Here is a 10,549-nt window from a genome sequence, read left to right as displayed (position 1 = left end):
ACACATCCAACTTCGCAGTTAGGGGCAATATTCTTTTCAGTAGGAGTGCGGCGTTCGCCCAGACAGCATCATAGGCACGCACTAATAAAGCGCATTTCCACAGGTGTTCCCGCTCGGCTACTACTGGGCGCACTATGCTGACCTACAGTGGCACTTGGATCGCGTGGCACCCGGACGCATCCTCGTCCTCACGGTAGCCGTCTCTGGCACTGTGGGGCTCCGCCAAGCAGCCCACCAACTCGCTGGCCTCGGCTCCCTCTTCGCCTTGCACCTCACGCCCATGGCACACTGGACCTGGGTCTTCGTCAAGGGCGGCCGCACCATCTCGGAGACAGTCATCCTTCAAGGACTAGCTCAACACCAAGCGCACCTCGTTCTGCCCCTCTCCGATGTACCCACGCCCACTGCTCCCTCCAATCAAACGCTGCAACAACAACGCTGGCACTACTGCCACCTTCACGCTGCCATGGGCGGACTTTGCGATGAGCACACTCCGGACCCACTGCCACCGCCCCCGCCGCCTACCCTCCAGCACCAATCCGCCCTCGCCGATGTGCCCGTCGTCGTCACAGCCGGTGCCCGCCACCAGTACCTCTACCACACCCTCAATACCCTCCTCACTGCCCCCGGGGCACAACGTAACAACGTGCTCGTCGTGCTTGGGGACGCACCACAGCCTACCACACAACTGCTACGTCTCATCAACGTCAACTTCACCAAAGTTCCTGTTCACGGGGAAGGCAACCTCAAACTCTTCCGTTACTACCGTAGCGTCTCCAGCTGGTGGCTCGCACCTTCCCCGACGCCCCTGCAGTCATTTTCCTGGACGAGGACGTCGGGGTCTCCCCAGACTTCTTTCCTTCAGAGCCAGACTCTGTGGCTGCTCCGCGAGGCCCCCCACACTCTACTGCATCAACGGTTTTCTATACAGGATATGAAGGTCGAGCATTGAAAGTTCCCTACTACTTCGAGGATCTGTTCAGGTTCAATGGGGCTATGCAGTTTCGCTTGATTTTATTAGAGAAGCACTTGCATCCTGGGAGCATGCCACATTAAACATCATGCTCTATGCTTTTGGCTTTACACGAACATCGTAGACATCGTGAATGCGTTTTCCCCTGAGGTGAGTGGGACGCGGCATTTTCGGAATGGGTCCCCAACACTGTCCCTTACCTTAAGGAACAGTTATAAAAATTTGACCCTTCAGCGCGAGGCTCCAATCACCCTTCGGGGGGTCTCTACGTTAAAACTTCCTTCTTGGCAAAAAGTATATAAGCCAAGAAATCAAGGATGCCACGGTGCTCACGGGCAACCCCTGTCGCGATGACTTCCTCCCTTCGCCGCCCACCGCCCGCTCTTATGTCTTCTACTATCGTCTGAACGCTTTACCGGGAGAGGGGAGCATGCCGGATTACGTTCAATACCACCAAGTGGTCCAATGTTTTGGACTGTGGTCCCTCTCTGAGCAAGGTCATCATCTCGGTGTCAGCGTGGTACGATTTTCCCTGAACTCGACGCTGTATCTGGTTGGCATTCCCTATTCATCCTATTCCTTTGTACGCCAGCCAGGTAGTACACCTTGGAATGTCGACGCTCTCGCCGTTCGTCAAGTTGATCTGATGAGTCACTACAGTCATAAGAAATATTACGCAGGAATGCATATCCCTAACATGAATGTAACTGGAGATTATATCATCAATGCCATCATACTTGAATAAAAGTCTCCTGTGATAAAGTTTTTATTTAAAAGGAAAAAATGCATCTACCTTGACTTTTTCATTTTGTAAAACATACGGGATAAAAAACATCATTCGTAAACTATCATTAAAATTTTGGAAAAAAATGACAATTTATAATTAACTGTGTGTTTTGGGTGTGGTGTGGGGTGTGTATGTGCGTGCAATATATATATACATAATATATATATATATAGAGATATATATATTTTATAATATATATATATATATATATTATACATACATTTAAAATACATTATACATATATAAACATATACATATAATTTAGATTACTTGGGGTGTGTGTGGTGTTGTGTGTGTGTGTGGTGTTGTGTTTTTGTGTGGTGTTTGTGTGGTGTGTTGTGTGTGTGTGTGTGTGTGTGTGTGTGTGTGTGTTTTGTGTGTGAGTGTGAGTGCATATTTTATATATATATATATATTTTATATATATATATATATATATATATATATATATATATATATATCTTAGATATAAATATAGCATATATATATATATATATATTATATATATATATATATAATATATATATAGATATATATAGTATATATATATATAGGTATATATATATATATATATATAATATGCATATATAGGCATTATATATGTATATATATTAGCATATATATATATATAATTATATAGTATATAATATAACTAGATATATATATGCATATGATAGATATATATCTATATAATATACTATATATATATATATATCATATATATAGCATATATATATATCTCTATATATATATATATATAATATATAATATATATATATAGGCAAGATAGGCATATATATTATATGTAGATAATAGTATTAGTATATATATATGCATATTATAATAATATATATATATATTTACAAAATATAGATATATTATATATATCATAATATTTACATCTATATATATATTATATATATGAAATATATATATAGTAGATAGATATTATATAGATATCGGATAGATATATATTAAAGATAACATATATGATAGGAGACATATATATATATAATTACATTATATGATATATATATAGATAGATGAGAATATATATATAGTATATATATATAGATGCAGAGAGATTTATGCCATATGTATTATTCATGTATAATATGCAATAAACATGATGAATATAGATATATAGAATACTAGATAGATATATAGAATATAGATATGCATATATAGATATAGAGAGATATATATATAGATGATTAGATATATAGGTCATAGATATATATCGATGATATATCTATAGATAGAAACGATAGGCAGAGGATAGATATTATCTATAGATAGATAGATATATTAGATATATTCATATTATTATATATATATATAATATATATATATTATCTATCATTACATATATTACTATATAAATATAATAATATATATATATATACATCATATATGATCTATAATATATTATTATATATATTATATATTGCATATTCTATTTATGCCTATGTATCTATATATATGTAAATATCGCATATAATTTATGCATATGTATATATAATATGTAAATATGCATATATATATATATATAGAGATATTGATCTATCTATATAATAGTATATATATATATTAGAGATATATAATGCCATAATTATAGTATATAGATAATAAGATAATAGATTGAGAGAAGCCAGGTAGAGATATAGCTATTATATATATAAATATAGAGATGAGACAGAGATATATATAGAAGCATAGATATTATATATATATATATTATATATACATTAGTATTAGATATATCTATTAGAATAGAGATATTATATAGAGATAGATATATAATATATAGTATATGTATATAGGCCAGATAATATATATTGAAATAAGAGAGGAGAGAGAGATGATATATATAGAAATATATAGGGATAGATATATATTATATTATATATATATTATATATATATATATATATATATTATATATATATATATATATACATATATAATCTATGCATATATACATACATCACAGTAGATATATATATAGATACAAATTTATAATATAAAATATAATATTATATCTAACATACATATATACAGATATAGTATATTACATAGATATATACATCTATATATACAGATAGATATTATAAAATTATATATACATATTATCTATACATATATAGATAGACATATATAGATACAGCATATATATACATAACAGATACAATATATATATATATATATATATATATATATAGCATATATACATATCCTACAATATATATATATATAGATATGGACAGATATAAGATAGAGATATATGCAGATAAAATATTACATATATATATATATATATATCTATATATGTATAATGACATTATTATATCTATATATATTATAATATATATAGATCTATGCATATATAATGCATATATATATGCTATATATATGCATTATGCATATATATATATATCTATAGTTATGTCAGATATACATATTACAGGATAGATCTATATATATATATATATATCTATAGTATATATACATATAGACATATTAAATATATATACATATATTATATATATAGTATTATATACTATATATTTGTATCTAATATATATATATATATGCATATATATATAGGTCAGATATATATGAAGATAGAAACTATATATATATATAGAGAATATATATATAGAGATATATATACAGATATATATCATATATACATGATATACTATATATATCTAGATAGGAGATATAATGAGATAGATAATAGATAATATAGATATGCCAGAAATCCCATTATATAATATTAGATATATAATATATATATATATGATATATATATGAATATAGACATATAATATATATATATATCATATAATATATATTATATATATATATATAGATATCTATGCATATTACATATATACATATTATACATGTCTAATTATACATAATAGATATAATGTATAGCCAAGTATAGATGCATATATATTCTATATAGATATAGATATATTATATATATATATATGTATATATGCAGTATATATATTATATTATATTATATATATAATATATAGATATATATATATATGCCATAATTAAGATATGCATATAAAACTACGCATATATATATAGCATATATATATAGCATATATATATGCCATAATATATATGCATATATGCATATATGCAATATATATAGGAAATATATAGACATATATATATGCATATAGATATATATATATATAGATATATTATATATCATATATAGTATAATATATATAATAGATACAATATACATATATATATATATATATATAGCATTATATATATACATTATATATATATATATATATATGCATATCATAATATATATATAATATATATATATAATATATATGCATATCTATATATAATCTATATATATATATATATATATTATAATATATATATATGCATAGATATATATTATACATATACATATTATATGTACCTATACATACATATATACATATACATCTTATATAGTACATATACATATATATAATACATATACATAATATAACATATACATATATAATACATATACATATATACATATATATATAATACTATTATATATATATATATATATATATATAAAATGCATATCGAGCCGCTGTGGTCACAGCATGACACTTATTGTAGTTTCATGCTTGTGATGCTCTTGGAGTGAGACGGGGGTAGGGTCCCCAGTTCCTTTCAAGGATAGTGCGGTGTTCCTTTTTAGAATCATTCTCTCTATTTTATCCGGGCTTGGGACCAGCACCGGACTTGGGCTGGCTTGGACACCCAGTGGCTAGGTAGGCAATCGGGTGAAGTTCCTTGCCCAAGGGAACATGCACCAGCCGGTGACTCGAACCCTCGAACTAGGATTGCGTCGTGACAGTGTTGAGTTCGACGCTTATAACTATTCGGCCACCGGGCCTTGACGATCATGGGCTTCATGACTTTTTTGGAAGATTTAGAAGAGGTGGTTTGCATTGCCTTACGCCCCGGTGTTTTTTATTTCTTTTTTTCGAGTTACGATCTCTTTTTACCCAGCAGACTTGGGCTGGCCTTACCACCAAGCGGCTAGGCAGGCAATCGAAGTGAAGTTCTTTGCCATAGGGAACAAAGCGCCACGGGACTGCGAACCCTCCAAACTAGATCGCCGCGTGACAGTCCTTGAGTCCATACGCTCTAACCATCAGCCACGCGGACAAGATATATATATATATATATATATTATGATCTATATATAGATATCTATATATATATCTATCTTATATATATTGTACACGTGTGTTTTCACCAGACAAAGAAAACACGCAACCAAATTGACTACATTGTGCTGAACCAAAAATGGAAAAAGTTGCATAAAAATGCCAAGACAAGACCTCGGTGCCGGACTGCAACAGTGACCACCAACTACTAACTATCTAATTTAAAATAAGACTCAAAAAGATGGAGCATCCAACACACCTCTAAGCCGACTACAAACTCTTGATAACAATTACGAATACAGTGTCAAAAAATTGAAATCACTCAATCAAGTGAAGATTGATAAACACCAAATGAGTGTGGGAGAAGAAGAAGAACTCCTGCTGAGCACTGCTTAAGGAAACTATCGCCAAAAAGAAAAAGACAAATCCTGGATAATCTGAAAAAACACAAGTGACAATTGAAAACAAGAGATGCCTAAAATCAAAGGGTATCAATAATCAGTTGAAAAGGTTAATTTACAAAACAAAATACAAAAATTCAAAGATTATTGCGACAAGAATAAGGAAAAATATTAATGAACATTGCCAGAGAATTGAAAAAATGTTCTATCATAAGACAACTAAAGAACCTACCAAGGAGTCCGAAGCATCAACGAAAATTTTAAACCTACAATGGGACACTAGCAAAACTGGAAGATGGACTTGTTTGTGTTATGGAAGGGAGTCAAAGATAGATGGAATCAAATTGTTCCAACCTATAACAAAAAGAAATAAAGATCTAACAACAACATTAATGGGACCAAATGACAACGAAGCGAAACCACTGCCATCTACTAGATGAAGTTATAAAAGCCATAAAGAAGTAAAGAATAACAAGAGCCCGGAATATGCATATATTATATAGCATATATATATGAATATAGATATATGCATATGGCATTATATATGCATAGTATATATGCATTATATGCATATATATATGCATATATATAGATATATAATATATATATATATATATATATATACTTATCATTCTATATATCGCTATATAGATAGATATGAGAGATAAGGCATATAGATATATATATAGAAGATCATATATTATATATAATAAGATATAAGATATATATGCATATATATATATATATATATATATATGATATATATATATATATATTATTAATTGCATTTTTAATGATAGAGATATATAATATATAAATACTATATATAGATATATTTAGATATATATATATAATAAAACATATATACATATATATATATATACTAATATATATTTTATAATTATAAAATATAATATTATAAGATAGATATAATTATACAATATATATGCATTTTATAAAATGCATATATTTTATATATAGATATATGCAATATATATAAATATATATGCTAGTATCTAATGGCATATTATATATGATATGATAGAAAATATATATTAATATATATATATAATATATGCATATATTAATTAAATATATATTGCATATTTTATATATATAGTATAGATATAGATTTTATATATATATAATAATAATATTAAATATGCTATATATATATATATAGACTATATAGTATAAATAATCATATATATAGGATATATATATATACTATAAATATATATATATAATATATATATATATTAATATAGGGCAGATATATATATACATATACAGATGAGATATAAGTAATATAAATAGATAATATAGTAATGAAAAGAATTGACATAATATAAATACTATAAATAATAACCATAGATATATTACATATACAATATATAGACATATTTATACATATATATATACATATACATATATTATATACATACAAATATATATAATAGCATATATAATAATACATATACAATATAATATATAATACATATAATATAATAATATACATAAAAATATATACATACATAAAATTATATATATATTATATATATATAAATCATACTTCTGAGCCCGTGGTCACAGCATGAATTTAAAATTGTAGTTTTCATGTTGTGATGCTCTGGAGTGAGTAGTGGTAGGGTCCCCATTTTCCTTTCCACGGAGAGTGCCGGTGTACCTTTTTAGGTAATCATTCTCATTTTATCCGGGCTTGGGACCAGCACTGATTTGGGCTGGCTTGGCACCAGTGGCTAGGTAGGCAATCGGGTGAATTTCCTTGCCCAAGGGAACAAGCACCGGCCGGTAAATCGAACCCTCGAACTCGGATTGCCGTCGGGGAAAGGGTTGAGTTCGACGCTATAAACCATTCGGCCACCGCGGCCTTGACGATCATGGGCTTCCATGATTTTTTTGGAAATTTAGAGAGGTGGTTTGCCATTGCCTTCCGCCCGGTGTTTTTTTTTCTTTTTTTTTGAGTTACAATCTCTATTTACCCAGCACTGACTTGGGCTGGCTTATCCACCAAGCGGCTAGGCAGGCAATCGAAGTGAAGTTCTTTGCCCAAGGGAACAACGCGCCGGCCGGTGACTCGAACCCTCAAACTCAGATTGCCGTCGTGACAGTCTTGAGTCCAACGCTCTAACCATTCAGCCACCGCGGCCCATATATATATATATATATATATATATATATATATATATATATATATATATATATATATATATATTGTACACGTGGTTTTCACCAGACAAAAGAACACGCAACCAAATTGACTACATTGTGCTGAACCAAAAATGGAAAAGTTGCATAAAAAATGCCAAGACAAGACCGGGTGCCGACTGCAACAGTGACCACCAACTACTAACTATCGACTTTAAAATAAGACTCAAAAAGATGGAGCGTCCAACACCACCTCTAAAGCTCGACTACAAAACTCTTGATAACAATTACAGAATACAGTGTCAAACAAATTTGAAATACTCAATCAATGTGAAGATGATAAAACACCAAATGAGTTGTGGGAAGAAGGAAAAGAACTCCTGCTGAGCACTGCTTAAGAAACTATCGCCAAAAAGAAAAAGAAAAAATTCCCCTGGATCTGAAAAAACACTAAGTAAAATTTGAAACAAGAAGATGCCTAAAACAAAGGGTTCAATAATCCAGTGAAAAGGTAATTTACAAAAACAAAATACAAAAATTCAAAGATTATGCGACAAGATAAGGAAAAAATATTTAAATTGAACATTGCCAGAGAATTGAAAACTGTTCTATCAATAAGACAACTAAAGAACTCTCCCAAAGGGAGTACGAAGCATCACACGAAATTTAAAACCTACAATGGCCCACTATCAAAACTGAAGATGGATTTGTTTTGTGTGATGGAAGGGAAGTCAAAGATAGATGGAATCAATATTGTTCCAACCTATACAAAAAGAATAAAGATCTAACAACAACATTAATTGGACTCAATGACAACGAAGATGAACCACTGCCACTACTAGATGAAGTTATAAAAGCCAGAAAAGAAGTAAAGAATAAAAGAGCCCGGAATAGATGAAATAACAGCAGAACAAATTTAAGAATACTGGCGAAAGTGTTGAATACTTCTACAAACTTGTACAAAAATATGGAAAAAAAAGAAGATGGCCAGAAGACTGGTAAAACAATCTTTACCCCCATACCTAAAAAAGGTGATGCACTTCAAGAAACAAAATAGGACAATGCATTAATAAGTCACAGCAGAAAAAATTTTGTTAAAAATTTATTGCGAAAGAATGAAGTTGAAGTTAAGAGAGGAAATTGCAGACGACAAGCAGGTTTTTTGCCCTGAAAAAAGGTACCAGAAACCAGATTCTAAATCTAAAATTGATATAGAGAAAACAGAGAACATCAAAAAGACCTATACCTGTGTTCATCGATTTATGTGAAAGTTTTTGAAAACTGTTGATCACGATACCCTCTGGAATAACATGAACGATATGAAGTTTCCAAAACACATCATCCAACTAATAAAAGCCATGTATGACCAACAACAAGCTGCTGTAAGAACCAATTAGGGTTAACAGAATGGTTCGAAACAAACAAGGAGTGCGACAGGGTTGCATTCTCTCTCCGCACCTCTTAACATATAATCTGAAACTATTATGAGAGGTGCTCTAGAGAATTTGAAGAACTGTGGATGTTGGAGGATACAAAAAATCAAATCTGAGGTATGTCGAGATATAGTTTTAATTGCCAGCAGTATCACTGAACTACAACAATACTAGATAAAGTTAGAGAAGCAAGCGAAAAGGTGGCTTGTTTTTTTAATGCCAAGAAAACTAAGACATGAAGATTATATATATATATATTATATATTATTATTATATATAAATATATATATAATATAATATAATATATGCATATATATATATATATTATATATGCATATATTAATATAGATATAATATATATATTTATATATATATATATAATATATATATATATATATATAATAGGGGGGCCGCGGTGGCGAATGGTTAGAGCGTCGGACTCAAGCTGTCACGACGGCAATCTGGGGTTCGAGGGTTCGAGTCACCGGCTGGCGCGTTGTTTCCCTTGAGCAAGGAAAATTCACCGATTTCCTGCCAGCCACGGGTGGCCAAGCCAGCCCAAGTCAGTGC

General features: G+C 30.7%; 1 protein-coding gene across 1 annotated transcript in view; it reads left to right on the top strand.

The window, feature by feature from the left end:
* The window catches only part of LOC119577628, a 2,141-nt gene extending 1,085 nt beyond the window's left edge, over positions 1-1,056 (top strand). The window contains 2 exon segments of the mRNA XM_037925197.1: positions 104-773; positions 776-1,056. Coding sequence (XP_037781125.1) covers positions 104-773; positions 776-1,056 — 951 coding nt within the window.
* The last annotated feature ends 9,493 nt before the right edge of the window (positions 1,057-10,549 follow it).

Source organism: Penaeus monodon, chromosome 10, assembly GCF_015228065.2.
Source record: "Penaeus monodon isolate SGIC_2016 chromosome 10, NSTDA_Pmon_1, whole genome shotgun sequence".
NCBI lineage: Eukaryota > Metazoa > Arthropoda > Malacostraca > Decapoda > Penaeidae > Penaeus > Penaeus monodon.
Note: the sequence above shows the minus strand (reverse complement) of the source record. Positions and strands in the feature narration are given on the sequence as shown.